The sequence below is a fragment of the Danaus plexippus genome (assembly GCF_018135715.1).
Source record: "Danaus plexippus chromosome 16 unlocalized genomic scaffold, MEX_DaPlex mxdp_23, whole genome shotgun sequence".
NCBI lineage: Eukaryota > Metazoa > Arthropoda > Insecta > Lepidoptera > Nymphalidae > Danaus > Danaus plexippus.
In genome coordinates this window covers 738,355-764,524 of record NW_026869851.1, presented here as the reverse complement: position 1 = coordinate 764,524, position 26,170 = coordinate 738,355, and the positions used below count along the sequence as shown (strand labels likewise).

The window sequence follows — 26,170 nt, the reverse complement described above, 5'->3', positions numbered from 1 at the left end:
CACGAACGACTCTCGCGAATTGTTTATCTCTATTTTTATTTACGTTACATGGCAATCGTTTAACTTTAGTGTTTTAATATAAGACTCGTGTTTAAGAATATTTAATCAATTTTTTAAGAAATATTTATTCAGATTATTTCGTATATAAATAAAATAAAGTGACAAAATGACTATAAAAAATAAAAAGACTAAGCAATCAAATGCTACCGAAGTGTCCACATCTAAAAGTGCATCGAGTAGTGTTCAGAAATCAAGCACGTCGACGTCTGTGCAGAAATCAAGCAATACCTTACAGAAGGTTAGCTCGGGTAAGAAGGTCCGCTACATTGACGTTAAGGTCGAAGAGGACGACCCGCTTATGATTACTGATATCACCGATCATGCATCTACGAGCGGTTCTATTATATCAGAACACTACAACAGCCACCCGCACTACATAATAACAGAGGCACCATCGATTTCCGACTTATCGCAAGTAAGATCTCATGAACATAATGTAAGCGACATGGCGCAAGTGAACACAGGTGAGTTTGTTTCGACTTCTGAGTTACAAGAGTCCTCTACATCTCACCAACAAAGCTCTAGAAGTGAAATTCATCAAACTTCATCAACATCTGTGCAACGCTCTGGTTCTAGTCACAGCCAGACATTTGATTCTACTGTTGACAACCAAACGCTTAATACCGCATTTATAGACAACTCCTCACAAAATGTTACAAGATCTAGTAACATCAGTAACAACAGTTTCTTGTCTAAATCCCAAGGAGCAAGTGCTACAGAATCTTTTATTGAATCAGAAAGAACGAATCTGATGAATACTCAAGGAAGAAGACAATTTCATTCCAATCGTGACAATCTTGCAAATAAAATTACTTCGTCCTCTTTTGATTCAAAAAATATGAATATTCGCGAGAATGAACGTTATAATTCGCCTGACTCTCGAAGGGCACAGACTGTTAAGTCTGACAGTTCAAATTTTTATGGTGGTCAAGGTACTCTTGATAAGAATGTTAAGTCGACAGAGTTTAGCACCACGTCTCATTCTAGTGAGACTAAAAGTAGTAACGTGACAAAGTCGTCATCGTCATCCTATGTTGTTGAAATTGTTGATGGAAAAGAACGGATAGTCGACAGTTCTAAAAGAGAGTGGGGTGATGCCCAAGAACACGCAACAAAAGAGGATTACGCTAGTATAAGCGGTACTAACATCAAGCCGGAGAGTGCATATAGTGTTCAAAATTATGATATGAAATCAAAGTATGATACTGGAAAACCTGGAATAAAACCAACAAGTGAAAAGACCGTTAAAGAAAATTCTAAATTTGTTAAGGATGGAACTCAGATCACGAGTCATGAGAGCCTTATTTCTCATAAAGATAATGCAATACAACAGCAGCATAGCTCAACTACTCACGAGGAATTAACTGCTAGGGATAATATTCAGTCAGATAGCGTGGATAGAAGACACATTTCTTTCCGTGACAACTCTCACTCCGATATATCCAACCAACATCAACAAATTATTTCAAATGAAAATCTACAGACTGATACTATTGACAAGAGTCATACTGTTTCAGAGAGTCGAGAAATTAATACTCAGTCTATGGAGAGTCAGAAAAATATAAGCAGCAAAGTAACAAGTGAAAATACCGTTAACACTAGACGTGATATGAATAAGACAGATTCATCAAATTTCTATGGATATGACTCCACAATACAAAATCAATTGAAAAAAGTAGGTGATATTCTACAAATAAGAGATACGGAAAACCTGAACTATTCCACTAAAATATTAAAAAGTAATACGAGCAGTGCACACCAAGAATCAACATCATCCTATGTCTTCGAGGTTGTGGATGGGAAGCAAAGAATTGTTGATAGCGCTCACAGAGAATGGGGTGATAGTAAAGATCATTCAACACATGAAAAGAGCCACTACATAAGTGGAACAAACATTAAACCAGAGCACGAATATACCCGACACGTTCTTGACAAAGAATCATTTTATGACACTGGAAAGGATGGCGTTCCTAAAAGTGGTTCATATGTAACAGAAGAATCTGCTTTATACAAAAATGGAAAGGAGATAGCGTCAACAAGTAACACATACGGTGGTGATTTTACAAGGAAACCTGCCATAACAGAGCATACTACCGACGGGGTCGATGTCTATGACCAACAAATACAACAACAACAAAAGACAACAACAACAAAAGAACAAAATCTGCAGTCTAATACAAATATATCTAAATCAACAGATACTCAAACACATATTCAGGATTCTGAAACCGTAAAGCAAAGCACCGATTTTATAACGAAAGAAAAACAAAATCTTACGAAAGAAACAACATCGTCCACTTCTCAATCTAAAGACACTCTAACAACGTATGAAAGGAGCACCGGTACTTGGAATGGTAAATTTATTTATGAAAATGAAGATGACAGACCGAAGCGCCCGAAACAAATGTCGCCTTTTGGGAAACCTGAGCAACCAAGGCATCATTTAAAGAGGCAAGATACGGAAGAAAATATCATATTATCATCAAAGGACATTAAAGATTTCACTTCCATAAGTGACCTTAGAAAAATTATTGAAACTTCACAGTCGAATAAAGACGTCAAAGTAAGCAATAAGAATATTGTTATCAGGAGAAATATTGATGACAAAGTTTTAAAGGAAATTATTGAAACTGTTAAGAAATATCCCTTCAAACGGATAGATAAAGTTACTTTCGGTACTAAAATTAACGAAGATGTTAAAGATTTATACGAAGGCATCGACACGGAAGAAACAACTATTATGCACACCACAACAGAGGGTGCATTAAAGAAGTCATTCGACATTGAGAAAACCAGGAGCCAGATTGAAGTGACGCGATACATAACTGAAAATGGTGTCACCAGAAAAGAAACAACCTATGAAGATGCAAAAGAAGATGAGAAGATTAAGACAGATGTTTTTGTCGACAATAGTGCGTTAGACATCAAAAATTTGGTAAGCGAATTGAACGTTTCAGTTGTTTTTAGATGAAAACTGTATTCTATGGTTGTTTTAATAATTAAATTTCTAGAAGGATGTCCGCACTACGAAAGATATACGCGAATACGACGTGGTTGACCGAGCTATAACGGACACTACGAGGGAGGACACCGTCGTCAGCACCGTCTACGATGAACATATCCTAGACGACAGAAAAACAGTGCGAGATGACAGGACCATCATCGAAGAGACTGTTCGTCGGGATGAGACCAGGCCAAAACAAGGTGGCCCCAAAAAACCTGAGAAAATCATAGAAAAGGAACAGTGCATCTGTGAAATCTGCACTTGTGGGTGAGTAAATATTTTTTATGACTTCATTTCGATGACTTCACCGTTTGCTCAAGGTTGAATTGCCATTTAGGTTTTTATTTATAAGCATCATACGTATAACTTGTATTGACTTAAGTTATTAGAATATATAGTGTAGGAACGGCGCCTAAATCATTACATTTAATAATCACAAATGCTGTTCGAGAAATAAAGAGTTAAAGTATTTAAATTTATTATTAAACAAAAATTAAAAACAATTTTTTTAAACGAGTTAAGAACAAAATATTTTAAGTGTCGTAATAATACATCCGTAACTACTTAATTTCTTGAATGTGTTTGAAAGTGAATATAATATATTACAACGTATTAATCACTTACATTTTTAGTGTTTTTTTTCATCAGAGCTCAGAACTGAAATTCTGTTTTTTTCATATAACTGAAATTGGAAATTTTTAATTAAAATTTTTGCGACTTTACAGAAGGTAACACAGAAGTTAGTTATTTGAATTAATAATAATATGTAGTGGATCGTAAATTGAAGACGTACTTATTGTGATGATTCCGTTCTTCAACTTATAAATTAGCATTTACGTAACTCTACATTTGACATTTCAAATGATAATAGCTTACGATGAGGTAGCAAAGTTCATTAACCTATCGTTTGTCTGTAGACACGATACGATTTTGGGAATCGTATAGTGATATGAAAACAATTTAATACACTCTAATTACGATTTCATACCTAAAATTAATATAAGCTAAATTCTATGAAACAGGAATACAACTTCAAATTTTTAATACGACCTTCTTTCGTAATGACAAAATGAGTCAAGTCTTATATAAGTTAGACGTAGGATGCTTTTAACAAACGTCATTTATCTTCAATTCAGAACTCGTTTAGATAGAAGACTGTTTAAATGAATACTGGAACGCTTAAAAAACAGCTGATAAAATACAGTGCACGAGAAATATTTTCCCCATGCGTCATCCAAAATACAGGAATTTTAATGTAACACAGTTAATAACTTTTGAAAATGAAGGCGTTTTTTTTTTAAATCTTCATATAAAAGTCTTGGTGATAGATAGATATAGGTATCCATATTTATTTAGAGAGTACCTATATAGCTACTGATGTCTTGCAGGATATTGCTTATACATATGAAGCACTTTAATTTTAATTTCTGCAATAACGATAGGAATCTAAAACTGTTACGTGATGGAATGTAAGAGGTAATTATTCACGGAAGATTTATTCGATTAATTATCTTCCTTTCATCTGGTCTTCAGATTTCCATCACATTTGTTTTTGAGAACTTTGTATAAACAAGTCTCTTTAAAAGGATTAATTCATGTTAATAGAGTGTGGATCAGGCATTAAAAATTCTATATCTTGTACTATTGACTAAATGACTGATAAAATTACACATATAAAGAAAGTAGCCTTCTAATCGCTCTATGCTATATATTTACAATTAACACGTTATCAGTGATCGAATTTTAAACATGGTTGTTTTAAATTACGTTATCGTATAATAGCTCTTTGTTACAAATAATATTTTTTTCAATATAATTTTCAGTAATGGCAACAAATGATCCGATTTCTAAATATAAATATGAAACAATATTGAACTGTAACTTAAGACTTTATATTTTTTTTTACTTTCACGTTCATATTAAAAGGAGAAACTTAATGATTTTAAATTCGAAAAAATTGCCGTAAGAAATAAAACTTTATTATTAGCTAATTTATTTTAGTAAGTTCGTTAGTTAATAAGTTACCAGTAAATAAATAGTTCTAGCAGCTCTACCGACTGTAGGGAAATATTCACAATTGTTGTCATAAACATCATTTATTTAAAGATATATAAATAAATGCAAAAACTGAATAACTATGCAAATATACGTATTGCGTTTGATATAACGTTTCCTTATAAAGGAAATGTTTATTATTGACATTTATATAAAGATTATTCGTAAAAGATATAGACTTTATATACTTAATAAAGGGATAATTCTTCAACTTTTCCGTAACCATTTAAGTTGAAATTTTTCTAAACCAGGATAATAACAATAAATTCTCGTTTGCGCTATTTAGATCGTTGACAACTTCTTAGTGGAATCGGAAGAAATCGCGAAACAAGTTTTAAAAACAAGTTAGGTTGAGAAAGTTGATATTTGAGATATATATATGTATATAAATATATAATAGAAAAGACAAGCAGAAAGATTTAATTAAAAGGAAACGTAATTTTTTAATATTTTGACGATAAACGTTAAAGAAAAAAAAGGGGTTAAAAAATTTGTTAGTTTGAATCCTTCAATAAATGCGAAATATTTATTTTTACTAATATACATGTGTTATCAGAGATAGGAATATATTTATATTATTCAGTTGATAACAGCTGTGTTAAAACAGTGCCATAATGTCGGATCTCCTATCTTTATGGGTACATCACATTAAAAATACTAACTTACTAAGCGATCATGAAATTTGATGGCACAGATATGGAATTCCACAGAGTAATGATTAGTTGATATAATACGATCATTATGTACAGAAACTATTGTTATATATATTGGTTATTGCAAAATTAATAATCAAAAATAAAACATCCTCTATTTTACTTAAAAAGTTGTACAATTTACGGCTGTATTCAATAGATAAAAGTCCGCTTTGTTATTTATTCATCCAAATGAACAAAGCAAAATATAAATATGCACTATATTTTATAGCACGACATCCAAAGTGAGTGTCTTCGAGATATCTCTGTCGCCATTTAATTGAGATACACTCAAATGACCTGACTGAATTTAATTACTTCTGATGTATACGTCTGTTGATTTGAACATTGCAAACTGGCTATTAATAAACATGCAGTAATAGATGACTAATTTAAACTTAAACATTCCCCCTCATTCAGATCGGCCTTTAATAGATGCAATGACGCAAAAAATTATACTCTCATTGTTTTTTTATCTCATTCTAGAACACATTTTGTTTCTCATTTAATAATAAATAAAGCAGATATATCAAATCTTAACACGTAATGTGATCTACACGAGTAAGTATTCTATGTCTTGGTTATAAAATACTCAGGAAGTTAAATCTATCAGACTAAAACAAAACGGTGATGCTATAACGAACACGTTGTAGGGATGATTGCCAAAGTTCTTTGAACTGATACCGAATACTTCAATAGCGAATGTAAATTATATTGCTATCGTAATATAAGTACCTTCTCTTGAATGTTAAAGTGTGATTACGAGAGATATTTTAAAATTTTTAGAATTATATCATTCGATAAATAAATTATCACCCGATTATAGAGCGAGATAAGTATATGATATATTTTTATTAAAGATAAAGATATAATTTATAGGGAAAGTTTCTTGGAAATGGTAGAATTCTGAAAGCAATTATTCGTGGGTCGACCCTTAATGCAATTATTGATCGTTTACATAGAAAACACAGGGAAAATTCTAGCCGTCTGATGTCTTGTAATGTACACGATAATGATTTTCTTTGCCCAAGTCAAGGTAGTTAGCATTTAAAAGGGTATTAGAAAAGCATAAAGTTCTATTTATTGGTAATTGATTAAAAAAAATGTACACATGTTTCTTCAAGGTAATCCGCTATTTAGCAATGCCCATTTTTTTATATACTTAAATATATTCAAAGGGTTACGAAGATTTTTATCAGCGAATGTGAACATTAGCAAGAATACAGGTTTAATACAAATTACCCCATTCTTTTTAAATTTATACATTGAAAATTACATCGTAAAAATCTTAAGGTTAAGGCACAATTTCATTTCCAATAAAATCTTTTAATTTTAATTGCAAACGTCATGATTAGGCATAGAATAAATATACGTAATACTTATAATAGTTTATAATTACAAGATGTACTCACAAACACATAAATAAAATGAAAACTATTTCTTCATGAACTGAGATAAGTACGAACGATTGTCATTGATAGAATTATTACGAGATAGAAGATATGATGCTGTGAAAAATAGGCCATTTCTTATCAAAATATAATAAGGAAAGAAAGAATATATAGACATCTTAAGTATTTGTTTGGGTAAACCACACCCATATTTGTATTAGATTAATATAAAAAGTATATCACCAATAGGTTATCCGCTACTGTTTCTAATCATTGATAATATAATTAATAAATCACTAGAATGCGTGTCGATAAAAATAGCAAATATTAATTTTTATACATTTAACAAATTTGTTTGGATGGCATTAACTCTGAAGGTCACTGGGCTGTGACAGGACTTGTGTTGATGGGTGTGCACTCATCGTGACAGTGTTTCGCCATTTTATATAAAGGTCTTTGTACTTTACAATTCCCTGGGTATAGAGGGATTGAGCAATGGTGTTGTTTAGTTGCATAGAAAATGTCATTTAAATTACCGGCATATCTTTATTTCATAGACTATGAAGGTATCATAAGGTGGGTTCTAGACAACCTAAATCTCAGGTGTCTATTGCGTGGGTATGTTTACGTCATTTCGAATAAAAGTAGGTGTAAGATTTAGTCAGAAAGGATAGTGTGAGGTTCTATTTGAGTTTATGTTTGCAATTTATATAACACTATGGCAATTTCCTAGTTTATATGAATGTTTAAATTTATTTCATATTTTATGATCGATATTATACGGATATAGCGCAACAGATATCCATAACGTGTGTCAAGAAATATAGAATTGTATTAAAAAAATGAAAAGTTTATATGTCTGTCTGTTATTCGTCACCCAACATAAACCAAATCATTTGAATAAAATTATATTATTATGTATTTATGACTACATCCATTTAATGGTTCACGGTACTTTCTGTTTCAAGGACCCTAAGACTTCAGAGTCAAAATTCTTGTTAGAGTCTAGTTACCAATATATATAGAATATATAATAATACATAAATATACCATTAACAATCTGTACGCATAATATAACATTATAAATTCATAGTACATACGAAGAGTAATTGTTTTTTAATTGGACTTCCATTACATCCTTACTTGATTGAACGATCAAAATCATTACCAGACACTTATATAACATATTTACTACTAAAACAAATGATTGTTTATAATGACTACAAAGGAGTATGTATCGTTTTATTTATCATCATTTTTGCTCATCTATCACTTAACAGCGATGTATCTTAAACATCATAATAAAACTATATTTAAATGTTAATTCATAGTTCAAAACACCGGCAGAATATTATTATTCCGTATACATATATAATGTTTTAATTTTATGAATAATTTCTTACAAAATACTAACGAATACAGCACTAGAACTTCCTTCAATATAAATATGATATGTTCAAAGTAATGTTGTCTATTGAAAACCCGTTAACTCTCCTATTATGTCAATAATAAATTGTATAGACTTTGTTTTAACTACGTGACTTTTAGGCGCCTAGGCGATAAAGCTAGACAGTGGGTATTCAAAACACGTACCAAAACGAGTTGATTCGACAGGCTGGATAGTCATACATGGTGTATATTATGTAAACAAAATAAGCGAGTTGTTAGCTGGAATATTTTTCCTTCGTATGTCAAAATGACATTAAAATTCACAACACTGATGGGATAGTTGACTAATGTGACGAAAAAAAAAAAATAACAAATTAAACCAACAATGTATAGTCAAATGTTATTCCGTTTTTTCTGTGTAGGTCAATAAGTCAGCTGATAATTTTCATACCGACGAGTTGTAGCCGCATACAAATACGTATGTCGTATGCAGTGTGTTCTGTAAATACATTTATATATAACTAAACAATTTACATAAAAGGTTTACATCCCTGTTTGCGTACTCTTTATCTTCCACAGAGCATATTATTTAACTATGCGCATAAAAATAGTATATATATAAAAGTTTAGTGGTAGGTAAATGTTAGCGAGTTTGTTAAACATCAAAAGCTATTATTAAGACTTTCTTTCCTATTAAATTTAATTTGTGAGATTAAAATAAATTGCTTCCTTTTTATAAAAGCAGTTAGGTTCGTTAGGAATAATTGTGACCAATGGATTTATGAGTTAATTTCCTTATAGAAACGTAACAAATTTGAAAAGTATACACATGTATTGTATAAAAGACATTTGTAACATTTCTGTGATCCTATTTTGAATACTACGAATATGTTATAGACAGGTTATCACAATTGTCACAAACATGACTGTGTTAGTCAAAGCCCAAATATAGAACGTAATTATTAGAACTATAATTACAGTAAATATTTTCTTTCCCAAAACATTTAGTGTATGCTCAACACAATCTTTCCCAGAAAATATTTCGCATCTTACATGCATTGTATGTTAATTGATTGGTGGGAGTGTTGACTTTTCAATAGCACACTTGAATAGTGATGTGTTGCCAAGCTAAAGAGTGGTTCGCTTTCATAGGCTTTGTATGGTTATTTGGTACTAAATTTTAGGGTATGTTCTGTCTTTGTAAAACCCATAATAATATAGGATAAATGCTCTAAATAATATAGAAAATTTACTTAACAGTTAGTATATTTTGACTGTAATTATACACCTGCTTTCATAACGTATTCAAATACATAAATTATGAGGCCGTTCTGAAGGACAAAACGGTCGTAAAATTTAGTCCGGAGCATTGTGTGTGAATAGTGAAAAAGTTAGATGAATTATATCCTGTATTATCCACGATTGTAACTGGGTTTATGATGAGGGTTTAACAAGTCTTGGTGATAGGAGTAATCAGAGTTACCGACATAAATACTAATAAGCCAAATGGCGTCGCCCACTCAGTCAATTGAGTTCGAGTGTTGAATTGACCTTTGCTGTGTCTTTGCCTGGTACTCTATCTCACTTATAAATATCTTAATTCCAAACTGCTTTGTTTGTTAAACAGATAACTTTATAACAAATGTCCTAATGTAGTCATCAAGACAGATCTATGCTCCCTTAGTCTTTACACTATTAACGTAATAATCACCTTTGATTTGTTTACATTTATTATCTGCTTATCTTTTGTAAAAGGAACTAGTTCCGTAATCTTTGTTAGTGTTATAAATGTGTAACAATAATATTTTGAGCCAATGTGCTAGATTATTTAATTTTATTCTTTTCCAAACAGCAAACAAAATATTGAACACCGTAAAAAACCGGTCTGCAGTATTTAATATTCATACCCAAAGTGTTATTTTAAGTAAAAGTTTTGTAGGTATGATTTTTTTTGACAGAAAGAAAACTCATTTGATGTTTAGAAATAAAACTTAGTTTGTCACCATCCAACACATGTTTTCAATAGCCATTTAGCGTCAGAGGAATAATAAAATCGACAAATTAGAAAGACGTGTCTGTCCGCCGACCTCAGGCTGGAGTTATTCGCGTCGGTGATCTCATCGCATCCAACCTCGCTTAAACTCGTTTCTTACTTGTTTACTCTATGTAAAACTTAACGTTTCAACTCACTCGGTTTTGCAGTCTGACGTAATTTTTACAACAATCAACTTTTTTTTTGCATTCCGAAACGTAATGGCTTGGAGTCCACAATTATAAGGCTTCTAGCGAGTATTATACGCCCTGGCTGGCAGAATACATTTAAACCGATTATTCTATATACGGAATTATAATCCCATTCCGTCAAATAATATATGGGATGACGTAATCATTTTATTATTCTATCTTATAGAATATGTATGTAGTATAATGTAAAATCATCATTACATACTTTCTTTTTATTGTAATATATTTTATCAAACTGCAAAACGTGAGGTATTAATATTATCAAATTTTCACATATCTCATAAAATTAAGGTGCACGCGGTAGATATGATATGATAAAACGAAATTCAATTCAATATTATAGCGATGTAAAAATCATTAATAAAATAAAATATAGGAGGTCAAAAGAAGTAGAAAATTGAATGCCAAGGTAGGCATAAAATATACATCTATAGGAAACTGGCTTCCAGTCCTGAAATAAAATGAATTGGTGTGTCCGAGCTCCGAGTATACATTATGTTCTTATAAGGATAGTAAAAAGAATCGGCCTCAATTTAATGCACAAGGAAAGTTGTGGCGACTACAGCCATATAGGGACTCGGGAGTATTTAGGTTTGTTTTAAATTTTTAATTCATAAGCCTTAAACAGTTACCTTTTTTTGCTATAAGGTAGCTTGGTGTACGAAAATGAATAAGAATAAAGGCGAGGGAACTTTTTAGTCCACAAAACAACGGGATTCCTCAATTTGTGAGCTGCGTAAGTTCCTCCATGAAGGATTTAAGATACTTATTCTTGAAATTTTTCTTGATAACTGGGTTGATGTTCCATCTGAAGGTTATGTAATATCAATTGGAGTTAAATGGTTTTATTATTCGTTTTGCCTTGCTAAGTGTTTACAGGAAGTTACGGACAGTCCTACACAGCTTTGTGTTGTTGAGATTTATCTAATAATAGAGAATTACATGCAGTGCAAACCGCACGCGGTTAAAAATGATATCCTGAGTGTGGCAATGATGTCATTGTTATGATTTTTTTTATAATATTTATTCATATAAGAGAAAAGGATTTGAATGAATTGTCACGATGATTAAGCTAAATACTATTGATAATACAATACAATTTTTTAATAAGAATTTCTTTTTTATATAATTACAAAATAAAAGTAACGTATACAATTAATTTAAGAGATTATGCAATAAGATCACGCCCAGTCGTTCTCTTATTTTTGCAATGGCCTATTAAGGTTATCGTTCCAAAAAGAGTGATATGTTGTGATAAGATTATGCGAGTAAATACTTTGTCTTAAACCATAAAAGTGTTCATATCACCGTGGTTTTGCCATAAGTAAATAGTTGGTATATTTCAAAATTATGCAGCATTTAAATTTGGAATTAGAGAAATAAATTAACAGGCGAACTCATTGTTGAATAATGTTTTTTTATTTGTTTAATTTAAAGCCAGTATCACTTCCTTTGATACAAAAAATTTTAACACGTGAAGGTGATTTTAATATCAAACAATAATAATCTGGTGAGAGTTGCTAAGATGAAGCGTGGGAGTAGCACACTTACCGTCATGGAAGGTCGTTGGCCATATGGTGTAGATTCATACCAAACAGCTCAGCCAAATCCGAGAAAGAAGTGACAGATGACATTTATTTATAATAGCGGTATTATTAATTTGGTTTTCATTTAAAAGGAAAAATTATACTCAAAATATACATACATCAATTCAAATGTGTTCTAAAAAAAATTGCTAAGAATATCAAATTTGATAAATTATTTTAATTGGACGGGTTCTTTTAGTTGTTCTCATCTAACTTTTCAGTTCATTAAATCTTGATAGAAATTAAAATTAAGACTGGAATTTCAAGGATTCTCGGTACCTATTGAAATAAGTCTCATGTTAGTGACATAAAAAGTTCGAAATATAAAACTAAGCAAGCAAATTCTTACTTTATTGATTGAGTGTCCATATACACGTTGTACAAAGACTTTAAATGGATTAATTTGCGCTTATATTCTTTATCTAATACAAAAATCTTTTGTTTTTTGTCTTCAATATTTATTCTAACCAATAAGGCCATTAGTTTGAATAGAGCCTTTGTCTTTGATAATAATTTAATTACGAAAGGTACGAATGCTACAGAAAATTTTTTTGTCGGTAAATTATTTTGCACTTAAAAGCAACAATAGGTCACCTTGAAAAATTTCGTGGGAGAATATTAGAATTCGTGTTTTTTCTTTTAAAATATTCGTGTTTTTTTACAATTAAAGTATTGTATATGAAAGTAAATGCTTTAATTACTTGTTTCTAAATAAAAAGAGATAGTTTATTATCGGTATCTTTTTACATGGTCCAATATCAAGTTAATTAAGTTTTTTTCTATATTTTATGTTTTATATAATCTGTGATAATGACTGGTTGCTGGATCTTAGTATTTTATTGCTCCGAGTCTTTGGCCGCAGCAGATCAACCTTAATAAAAAAATTCTGTGGAGAAGCAAATTAAATTTAATATTCTTTGTACAGTTTAGAACTTAGATGTGAGTTATCGTGAGGATGTCGTTTTTCATAATTTATTGTTATAGATTTATAGCTTGACAGAATCCTACTAAAGCTGCAAGCTGGACGGTGAGCTGTATAATTGATACGAAGTTGTTATTACCGCCAAGTATCTGTGATTAACAAACAGCCACATGCTCAAATTCCCTTCTTTTCTATAAGTATTACTTTTATATAACTGGAGATAAAATTACATCCGATGACGGCAATGTAACGTCAGATTGTAGTTCATCAAGAGCACAGCTTAACATATGAGTGAAATATGAAACATTATGAGAAATTAATTTAAAACAATATTGTAAGCGAAGGATAAATATTGCTATTGGATTCGCGGTAAGTGAGACAGCTAAATTCTAAAAACAAACAAATATAACAAATTCAGATATTCAAAGTTGAGTAATACTCCCGATATAGTGAGCGAGATCAGCTCCGTCATCCGACCCCTGTGAGTCAGGCTGCATTGGGTGAACATCTGCGATTGTGAAATCAAGTGCTTCTCAGGAAAGAGCAATGAATCCTTAATAATAAATATAGTAAAACAACGCCTACATTTCAAAGGATTTAATTATGTTTTTTTATTGCTAACGCCACTGAGATCATTTTTCCCAATTATTGGAACATCCAAACGATTTAATTTTGGATAACGCGAAACATTATAATTTTAACATTTCCTTTATCGAACAAAGAGAGTGAATATAGAGCGTCAGAAAAGACATGTTTAATGAAGCATATGAGGATATTTTCACAATATATGCCACGGTCGTCTTCTCTTAGAACTCGCTATCTGTTGCTAGTCACGTTATTTGTCCTTAACCGTCTCATACTTGTATTGTACAGAAGCCAACAAGTCATAATCTTTAACCGAAACCTAATAATTTTAAAATGAAAATCATATTCATATAACTGTTCATATAAATTTAAAACTAAGATTACTTTATACTTCTCAAAATTCTCTTCCCATGTCATCGAAATTCGTCGATTTATGACTTACTTGATCAGATTCATATATATTTTCTAACTATCACAACTATACCTATTTATTTAATATATAATTAAGTGACTGACGTAAAGTACTACCTACTATGTTTAGACATGAGTAAGTTCTGAAAAAAAGGTTTTAACATTTAAATTGATTGACGTAGAATCAATAGCATTATAATTTCCATATAACACAAAAAAAATATATTTAAAGCTTTCTATTTCTAATAGCAATAATAACTTCTATGTGCATTTTATTTCCTTATATTCCTATAAATAACCTTCAGAAGATACGAAATATGTTATTGAGACTGTAAGGACGATCGATCGATGGCCGGATTTTGGTTATGTTTGATTCCCATCGCTAGGCGACAAATTGGTTTCAGGCAAATACTTTCACAATTGTTGCTAAGCCAACCTTGATAAATTATTAAATCTTTTAGAGTTTATATCAAAGTATTCGAGAGTCCAGATAATTTTTAAATATAACATGTCAGGAAGCTTATTTTTTTGTGATTGTTGATGGGATGAAGGATGCCCTTTCTTTCACTCAGTGGATCCTTATAAGTTTCTGTGAGAGGATTGACTCATAACTATATTTGGACGAACAGCCGCCTACTCGAACTCTTCACTTCATAATTTAAATCGTAAATTTATATCACTTTATGTCTACCTTATTTTTGGTGTTTGTTATATTTGATAAATGTAGAGATTTTTCTTATTTCCTCTACTAGAAAACTGTAATGTTTCTTCTGATTTAATATATCAATTAGATATTAGTACAATAGTAATTTTAACTACACGCCAACTTGTCTTGTAAGGAACTTAGTAATGCGGATAAAATATTATATGTATATAAAACTTATATTAAAAAGTTTTTTAGAAAATATATATCTATCCTTTTATAGAACATTAAGTTACAATTAGAATAAATAAAGTAGCTAACTGAATTCCTAGGAATAGCAAACATAATCAAATGGAAACCCGTCAGTCTTTGATCTGATGTACGCTCGGCTGTGCGTTACTTCGGTTAGCGATCAACGTATTGTAAACCTGCAATAGAAAAATATAATATAGTTTTATTCATACAAAAACCCGAAAAGTATTAAACAAATCAAAGAATTCAGTAAATCATTGTGTAATCTATATCGGAAGTAATGAATTAAGAAATATTTTAACGCTACGATGTGTTCGGCAATAGTGTATATAATTAAATAAGAGGGACTTCAGAGTGCGAAGCGCAATGGACGCGTACGATGGCCAAACCTCTTGTTCTACCGCCTTTACCAAAACCAAGACGTTTTCCATTGTATTTGCATCCATATCGTTTAAGGTGACTGTTAGATACGAAGTTTTTATAATTTATACAACAAAAAACACGTAGTTTCACTTACTTTTCGATTTCAGAACGTTTAATATATAGATTCTACTTACTGACAATTTGTGTTAAATACTTGTAAAATATTTTTGATTAGATAACTTACAAACTTAACCGCCTTTTCAGAAAATAATAGGCACATAATTGAAAAAAAATATAACATTGATAAGTGAAAAACTACTATTGATTTAAACAGTTAGATTTTAAATTTTTAGAGTTTTAATTTTAATTTTTTGTTCATAAATTTAGGCGTCACCGCTGCCCACACAACGATGTCCCGGAGCCATTGTTCGATGTGGAGAAGCACACTACGAGCGTTGTCTCCGCATACCAACAAGACTACGACGAAAAGTACGTAAATCGTACAAGCGCAGTCTATCATGAAGATCATTTGAGACTTGAAGGGGAATTTATAGAACCTGAGCGACCGCACTGGCAGCCTGTCGAACGTCCCAAAGCCAAGAAACCAGAAGATAATCTGAGGCCTGAAGGTGATTTCGAAAAAAGACGTCCAGAAGAATGGCGTCCAGGTGAAAGAGCTCCTATTAAAAAACCAGAAGATAATTTAAAACCGGAGGGTGATTTTGCAAAGCGAAAACCCGAGGAATGGCGTCCGGGGGATAGAGCGCCTGTTCGCCGACCTGAGGATAACTTGAAACCTGAAGGGGACTTTGAAGACAGAAAACCACAGGAATGGCAACCAGGAGACAGGGCTCCCGTTAAAAGACCACAGGATAACCTCAAGCCAGAAGGTGAATTTGAACAGAGGCGGCCTGATGAATGGAGACCGGGTGATCGTGCTCCAACACGTCGCCCTCAAGATAATCTAAGACCGGAAGGTGAATTTACCACTCCTGAAAAAGACAGCTGGCGTCCCGCAGATCGACAGATACCGAAAAAACCAGAAGATAACTTACGACCTGAAGGAGAATTTGAAAGACCCAAACCGGAGGAATGGCGTCCAGGGGATAGAGCGCCTGTTCGCCGACCTGAGGATAACTTGAAACCTGAAGGGGACTTTGAAGACAGAAAACCACAAGAATGGCAACCAGGAGACAGGGCTCCCGTTAAAAGACCACAGGATAACCTCAAGCCAGAAGGTGAATTTGAACAGAGGCGGCCTGATGAATGGAGACCGGGTGATCGTGCTCCAACTCGTCGCCCTCAAGATAATTTAAGACCGGAAGGTGAATTTACCACTCCTGAAAAAGACAGCTGGCGTCCCGCAGATCGACAGATACCTAAAAAACCAGAAGATAACTTACGACCTGAAGGAGAATTTGAAAGACCCAAACCGGAGGAATGGCGTCCAGGAGACAGAGCGCCTGTTCGCCGACCTGAGGATAATTTGAAACCTGAAGGGGACTTTGAAGACAGAAAACCACAAGAATGGCAACCAGGAGACAGGGCTCCTGTTAAAAGACCACAGGATAACCTCAAACCGGAAGGTGAATTTGAACAGAGGCGACCTGATGAATGGAGACCGGGTGATCGTGCTCCAACTCGTCGCCCTCAAGATAATCTAAGACCGGAAGGTGAATTTACCACTCCTGAAAAAGACAGCTGGCGTCCCGCAGATCGACAGATACCTAAAAAACCAGAAGATAACTTAAGACCTGAAGGAGAATTTGAAAGACCCAAACCAGAAGAATGGCGTCCTGGTGATAGAGCACCTGTTCGTCGACCTGAGGATAACTTAAAACCAGAAGGTGATTTTGAGCGTCGAAAGCCGGAAGAATGGCAACCTGGAGATAGAGCTCCAGTACGGCGGCCACAGGATAACTTAAAACCTGAAGGAGATTTTACAACTCCAGAGAAAACTTCTTGGAAACCTTCTGAACGTCAAAAACCTATAAAACCGCAAGACAATCTCAAACCAGAAGGAGAATTTACAACTCCGAAAAAGGAAGACTGGAAACCTGCTGAAAGACCTCAACAGAAAAAGCCATTAGATAATCTAAAACCTGAAGGAGACTTCACATCGTCAAGCACAAAAACTGAAGATTTCAAAGTTGTTATTGGTGAAAGGGCAGAAATTGTTCGACGAACTGACAATATTATCACTGAAGGAGAGTTCATAGGTAATAATTTTATTTTTATAGTTTTAGGATGTGCAACACTCATAAAGTTTTTGTCTAAGGTACTAAGTGAAGAACCTTATTAAAAAGATTTTTTTATTAGTATAAATTAATTTCTTCTTCGATCCAATATAACAAATTTTTTTACACATGTTCTTGTCACCTTTTATCATTTATTAGTAATCAAATGTTATATTTATAGATTCCACCACATCGCGTTCTGAGTACACAGTAAAACCCGTGGAGAAGCTAAAACCTGTGAGGAGAAACACATGGACTAAAATTGAAGGGGAAATGATAACCGAAACAACATCACAATCTGAATACATTGATTATACTGACATCGTTGAAAGAACTTCTAAGATAACGAAAATGACAGATAATTTAATATGTGAAGGTGTTGTCGATTTTGTTACGTCCAATCAACAGGATTATGCTGAAAAAACAACGACCGTAGAACGTCCACAAAGACGTCGAACATGGACAAAAGAAGATTTTGAAAAGTTTCATTCAACAGAAAACGTAGAGACTTTAACAACTACACAAGAAGAGTATCGAACTTTGGAACAAAAAACGCCAAAGCGAATTAAACCTATGAAGCCTAAGGATAACCTTAGGCCTGAAGGAGACTTTGAAAAACCACAACAAGAAGAATGGTATCCTGCTGAACGACCGAAGCAAAAGAAACCCGAAGACAATTTACGTCCTGAGGGAGAATTTACAACTCCTGAAAAACAGCAATGGCGACCTGCTGAACGTCCTCAACAAAAGAAACCTGAGGATAATTTACGTCCTGAAGGTGATTTTGAACAAAGAAAACCAGATGAGTGGCAGCCTGCTGATCGTCCTGTTCAGAGAAAACCTAAGGATAACCTTAAACCAGAAGGTGAGTTTGAAACGCCAGAAAAAGAGCGATGGCGGCCTGCCGAAAGGCCCCAACAAAAGAAGCCTCAGGATAACTTACGTCCTGAAGGTGATTTTGAACAAAGAAAACCAGATGAATGGCAACCAGCTGACCGACCAGTTCAAAAGAAACCAAAAGACAATCTCAAACCGGAAGGTGAATTTGAAACCCCAGAAAAGGAGCGTTGGCGTCCTGCTGAACGACCACAACAGAAGAAACCTGAAGACAATCTACGTCCTGAAGGTGATTTTGAACAAAGAAAACCAGATAAGTGGCAGCCTGCTGAACGTCCTGTTCAAAAGAAACCAAAAGACAATCTTAAACCGGAAGGGGAATTTGAGACGCCAGAAAAAGAGCGATGGCAGCCTGCTGAAAGACCCAAACAAAAGAAGCCTCAGGATAACTTACGTCCTGAAGGTGATTTTGAACAAAGAAAACCAGATGAATGGCAACCAGCCGACCGTCCAGTTCAAAAGAAACCAAAAGACAACCTTAAACCGGAGGGTGAATTTGAAACTCCAGAAAAGCAGCGTTGGCGTCCTGCTGAACGACCTCAACAGAAGAAACCTGAAGACAATCTACGACCTGAAGGAGATTTTGAACAAAGAAAACCAGACGAGTGGCAGCCTGCTGATCGTCCTATCCAAAAGAAGCCAAAAGACAACCTTAAACCAGAAGGTGATTTTGAAACGCCAGAAAAAGAGCGATGGCGGCCTGCCGAAAGACCCCAACAAAGGAAACCTCAGGATAACTTACGTCCTGAAGGTGATTTTGAACAAAGAAAACCAGATGAATGGCAACCAGCCGACCGTCCAGTTCAAAAGAAACCAAAAGACAACCTTAAACCGGAGGGTGAATTTGAAACTCCAGAAAAGGAGCGTTGGCGTCCTGCTGAACGACCTCAACAGAAGAAACCTGAAGACAATTTACGACCTGAAGGAGATTTTGAACAAAGAAAACCAGATGAGTGGCAGCCTGCTGATCGTCCTGTACAGAGAAAACCTAAGGATAACCTAAAACCTGAAGGTGAATTTGAAACGCCGGAAAAAGAGCGATGGAGGCCTGCCGAAAGACCCCAACAAATGAAGCCTCAGGACAACTTACGTCCTGAAGGTGATTTTGAACAAAGAAAACCAGATGAATGGCAACCAGCCGACCGTCCAGTTCAAAAGAAACCAAAAGACAACCTTAAACCGGAGGGTGAATTTGAAACTCCAGAAAAGGAGCGTTGGCGTCCTGCTGAACGACCTCAACAGAAGAAACCTGAAGACAATTTACGACCTGAAGGAGATTTTGAACAAAGAAAACCAGATGAGTGGCAGCCTGCTGATCGTCCTGTACAGAGAAAACCTAAGGATAACCTAAAACCTGAAGGTGAATTTGAAACGCCGGAAAAAGAGCGATGGAGGCCTGCCGAAAGACCTCAACAAAAGAAGCCTCAGGACAACTTACGTCCTGAAGGTGATTTTGAACAAAGAAAACCAGATGAATGGCAACCAGCCGACCGACCAGTTCAAAAGAAACCAAAAGATAACCTTAAACCTGAAGGTGAATTTGAAACTCCAGAAAAGGAGCGTTGGCGTCCTGCTGAACGACCGCAACAAAAGAAACCTAAAGATAATCTACGTCCTGAAGGAGATTTTGAACAAAGAAAACCAGATGAGTGGCAGCCTGCTGATCGTCCCGTTCAGAGAAAACCAAAAGACAACCTTAAACCGGAAGGCGAATTCGAAACTCCAGAAAAGAGCGATGGCGTCCTGCCGAAAGACCCAACAAAAGAAGCCTCAGGATAACTTACGTCCGGAAGGTGATTTTGAACAAAGAAAACCAGATGAATGGCAACCAGCCGACCGCCCAGTTCAAAAGAAACCAAAAGACAATCTCAAACCAGAAGGTGAATTTGAAACTCCAGAAAAGAACGTTGGCGTCCTGCTGAACGACCGCAGCAGAAGAAACCTGAAGACAATCTACGTCCTGAAGGTGATTTTGAACAAAGAAAACCAGATGAATGGCATCCAGCCGACCGCCCAGTTCAAAAGAAACCAAAAGACAATCTTAAACCAGAAGGTGAATTTGAAACTCCAGAAAAGGAGCGTTGGCGTCCTGCTGAACGACCGCAACAGAAGAAACCGAAAGACAATCTACGTCCTGAAGGAGATTTTGAACAAAGAAAACCAGATGAGTGGCAGCCTGCTGATCGTCCCGTTCAGAGAAAACCAAAAGACAACCTTAAACCGGAAGGCGAATTCGAAACTCCAGAAAAAGAGCGATGGCGTCCTGCCGAAAGACCCCAACAAAAGAAGCCTCAGGATAACTTACGTCCTGAAGGAGATTTTGAACAAAGAAAACCAGATGATTGGCAACCAGCAGAGCGTCCTGTTCAAAAGAAACCAAAAGATAATCTTAAACCGGAAGGTGAATTTGAAACCCCTGAAAAGGAGCGTTGGCGTCCTGCAGAACGACCGCAACAGAAGAAACCTGAAGACAATCTACGTCCTGAAGGTGATTTTGAACAAAGAAAACCAGATGAGTGGCGTCCTGCTGATCGTCCTGTACAAAAGAAACCAAAAGATAATCTTAAACCGGAAGGTGAATTCGAAACTCCAGAAAAAGACAGATGGCGCCCTGCAGAACGTCCACAACCCAAAAAACCTCAAGATAATTTACGTCCTGAAGGAGATTTTGAACAAAGAAAACCAGATGAATGGCACCCAGCCGATCGTCCCGTTCAAAAGAAACCAAAAGATAATCTTAAACCGGAAGGTGAATTTGAAACCCCAGAAAAGGAGCGTTGGCGTCCTGCAGAACGACCGCAACAGAAGAAACCTGAAGACAATCTACGTCCTGAAGGTGATTTTGAACAAAGAAAACCAGATGAGTGGCGTCCTGCTGAACGACCTCAACAGAAGAAACCTAAGGACAATTTACGACCTGAAGGAGATTTTGAACAACGGAAACCAGATGAATGGCACCCAGCCGACCGTCCCGTGCAAAAGAAACCAAAAGATAATCTTAAACCGGAAGGTGATTTTGAAACTCCAGAAAAAGATCGTTGGCGTCCTGCTGAACGACCTCAACAGAAGAAACCTAAGGACAATTTACGACCTGAAGGAGATTTCGAACAACGGAAACCAGATGAATGGCACCCTGCCGACCGTCCCGTGCAAAAGAAACCAAAAGATAATCTAAAGCCTGAAGGGAAATTTGAAAAACCGAAACAACCTGAATGGCAACCCGCTGAACGGCCAAAGGCGAAAAAGCCAGAAGATAACCTAAAACCAGAGGGAGATTTCAATACTCCCAAAAGAGACAAATGGCAACCAGCTGAAAGGCCTGAAGTAAAGAAACCTAAGGATAACTTAAAACCTGAGGGTGAATTTGAAAAACCAAAACCTGAAGAATGGCAGCCAGCTGAGAAACAAACCCCTAAAAAACCACAAGATAATCTAAAGCCAGAAGGTAATATGGAAATTACTCGTCGTACTGATTATGTGGTTACAAAAGGTGATCGCGCTGATATCGTAAAACATGAGGATCACTTGAAAATGGAAGGTGTTATTGATACACGTCGTTCAAGAGATGATTACAAACGTATTGAAAGAACAGAGAAAGTAGTTATACAGAAGCATGAAGATAATTTAAGGACTGAAGGTAAATTTATTGATCTTCAGACTCGTGACGATTATAGAGCTACAAAGGGCGAGAGGGCGCCAGTAGTCAAACCTCAAGATAATCTTAAGACTGACGGTAAATTTTATACACCGGAAGTAGTTCCATCTCAACCTGCTGAGAAACGCAAGCCTTTTAAACATGTCGATAATATTACTCTTGAAAGAGAGACGGACACACGGTTTAAACAAAACGTTGATCGAGTGGATATTATCCGAAGAGAAGATAATCTTAAAATAGAAGGCGAATTTATAGATATGAAGCAACGAAATGATTATAGCTCAGTTAAAGGAGACAGAACTGCAATAGTTAAGCATGAGGACAATCTCAAAATGGAAGGGACAATGGAAAATACACGTTCTTCAGACACCTACAGGGTTGTAAAGGGTCAAAGAGTAAAATTGACAAGAAGAGAGGATAATCTTAAAATTGAAGGTGTTTTCGAAGATCATGTTAGAAGAAATGATTTTAATAAAACGACCAAGAATGTAAAGTCTTCTATAACATATGATACTAGTGATCAAAAAACTGTTAACGACAGGGTTCAAGGTTCTGTATATGACACTCGTTTACCGAAAGAACAATATGAAACTTCGCCAATAAACAAGATACCATCTAATAAAGATACAACATATCTTATTAACGAAAACGTTGATTCAGGATCTACAACTAAAGTCGTGCGGTACTATGAAAGTGACAATACACATCATGTAACATCTTCTGACTCTTCTAAATCTCAACGCACTGAGACCATGAAAACTACTGATATTAAAAAGACACAAAGAGGTCCTTATGATAAGGAAAAGCCAAAAGACGTCTATGATTCAGGTGATTTTGTACCTGAGAAGGTTTATCCAGAAGGTAGTGTCAAGCCAAAGGACGAATTGGGCCATCTGAAAAGACCGCAATTGCAAACAAATGAAATATCAAGCCCTATACAGCCAAGGGAAAGTAAACGTCCTGATGATGAGACTGATTCGTCAAAAATGTCACGAGGTGAAATTCACCGCCCTACGGGTTCACAATGGCAACCGGGCGATAGAAGCAGTCCGATTAGACCAAAAGATAGTTCTCCAATTGAAGACGGTAAAGACACTCCAAGAAAATCTGATAGTGAAACAGATTTTCCACAAAGACGAACCCAATGGCAGCCAGGCGACAGAGCAAGCCCCTTCCGACCAAAGGATAATTTACATATTCCAGATATTAAAGGAAGTTCAAGAAGACCCAATGGTGAGTCCGATCATCCTCAGAGAAGTCAATGGCAACCTAGTGACAGAGCGAGTCCTATTCGACCACAAGATAATTTGCATGTTCGAGATAGCAAAGACATCTTAACAAGGCCGGAAGATGGGTCAGATTATCCTCAAAACTCCCAATGGCAGCCTGGCCAAAGAGCTACTCCAATTCGGCCAAAAGATAATTTACATACTCCAGACAATAAAGACGTTACAAGAAAGTTTGAAGACCGATCAGATCATCCTCAAAGACCTCAATGGCAACCTGGTGAAAGAGCAAGTCCTATTCGACCAAAAGACAATTTACACACTCAAGACAATAAAGAATCACCGAAGAGACCCGAATACGAAACAGATTTAAGTAAACCAGAAAAAACAAGAGGAATTTCTGGACCAGGTCAAGTAAGGCACATTTCTGATATGAGTAAATACGATTCCAGGACTACTACTTCTACTGATGATATCCATAAGATTGATAGTAGCAATCAGACTTTACATACATCAAAAGTAAGCATGAGTGATGTACGTCAAGAGAGCAATGTGAAGACGACTCATTCGGAAATATCTTCTAAACATACTAATATTCGTAGTTCTAATGTAGAACATTTTGATCAATCTAAAACCGGAACACAAACACAACATTTCATAACAAACAGGGATAAGAATGAAAGTGGTAGATCAACTGATGTTTTAAAACAAACGGATAATTTATCACACCAAGACGTTAGCAGTCGTGATCATACTAATCGTATAATTTCGAAGAATACTACAGAACGCAACATTATAAAACAAGATGTAAAACAAAGCAAAACTATGTCATCGGTAACCAAAACAATGAAACAAGTGACGGAAAAGAAATTGATTGGAGGTAAATGGGTAAATGTAACAAGAAATGTAGAAGTTTCTAACACCAGTCTCGGCGACACACATTCAAATAGAAATGGTCACATTGTTAGTTCCTCTACACCAAATAAGCAGACAAACTCTATGGAAAAAATAGTTACCTCCGACAGCAGAAATAACTTACAAAATCAAACACATTCTTCAAATACAACGTATATTATAGAAGGTAAACATGATGTTAATCATAATGCAAACCAATCCACACAGCGGTCTGTTTCTGAAAAGCAATATGTAAATCAAAATCTTCAAGGAAAATCACGTAAAGCAATCATTTCAGAACAACATGTTGATTCCTCGTCAAGTCAAAATAAACAAATTGGACAAAATAGTTATGTGTCATCTGATGTTCGATCCAGCGAACACAGCTCCAAGTCGGTGCAACATGGAAGAGAAACAATTCATTCTAATACAAATATAAAACATGATAACACAAAATATACACCGAAGCAAATGCTAAAAGAAACCAATTTAATGAAAGTCATGACATTTTAAACCAAAATATAAATCAAACACATTACAACACTCAATCTGGTGGTAGTAATGTTGATGGAAGGTCAAGGAACGTGCTATCCAGTCACACAGAGAATAATATTTCAAGATCATCTTCAACTCACCATTCTCACACAGTAAATCGTAGCCATTTGAGCGATAGTGTGAATAAAACAAGTATGGAATTCCAACGAGCTATGCATGGTGGTGGAGAAGTTTTAGTTAGCTCCAATGAAAACACAGCACGTATTGGTCACCACAAACGTACTTCCGACTTGGTGTCAGATGCTTCTAGCACTAACGCGGTTCTACATAGGAAGGGAATAACCTCTACGACAGAAGCACAACATTCGATAAGTTCTACAGCTGCTGCTCAACGTAAAAGTATAATAAATCTCAGTGACCGCGGTGAATATATAAGCAATTCAACCCATAGTGCTGATAGAAAAAGTATTAGCTCCATGCACCGATCAGGTCGGGATAACGCTGTATCATCACACAGCTCTGAAAATGTCGATGTGAGACGTCAGCAAAAGAGAGATGGTGAATCTACTTTGATTATCGAGCGTCAACCTAGAGTGGTATCGAGAGACAATCTGCGAGTTGGTGGTGAATTTTATGGTCATTCTGAAGCCCGTTCCTACGGTAACTTTTCGAGGTCCGACCACACCGCGAGATCTGAACGCACAGAAAGAGTAGAGCGGCAGACGAGGACTGGTACAACATCGCATTTCGTATTAGGAGATGGCAGTTCAAGCTACAAGAGAGAATACACAACGCATGTCCATGGCACTTGTCCTGCCACACTGATTGAATCTCCCCGCACCCCGTTCAAGCATACACGCGATTCTCGCGAGCACAAATTTTATACGGCGAAAATAACTCAGCAAAAGTCATAAAAAGTACTATATATCTGAATAACTTTCCTAACAACAAGAAAATATCATTCCTCACTTATTATTGCTATAAAAATATAAAGATGTATTTATTAAAAGTTAACAATACTAGTCTTAAGAATTATATCGTTGTGCCTCCTAATTACATAATCGTTTATGCATAATATTGATAAAAAATGTAATATTCGTAACATTTATATGTATTGCTATATTTTTCTTTTTTTAAACATTGCCATGTAATAAATTTTATATTTAATA

General features: G+C 35.1%; 2 protein-coding genes across 2 annotated transcripts; both read left to right on the top strand.

Annotated features, from left to right (window-relative positions):
* On the top strand, positions 1 to 26,170 carry LOC116771863 (titin). Its single transcript, XM_061528196.1, is given in 6 exon segments — positions 1 to 2,995; positions 3,072 to 3,331; positions 15,985 to 17,816; positions 18,016 to 20,464; positions 20,466 to 20,638; positions 20,641 to 26,170. Coding segments are annotated over 6 exon segments (11,922 nt in total). The 5' UTR covers positions 1 to 166; the 3' UTR covers positions 25,020 to 26,170.
* Positions 25,196 to 26,170, top strand: LOC133320283 (uncharacterized). The gene has a single exon (XM_061528197.1). It carries the CDS (start codon positions 25,196 to 25,198, stop codon positions 25,913 to 25,915), a length of 720 nt encoding a protein of 239 aa, XP_061384181.1. The 3' UTR covers positions 25,916 to 26,170.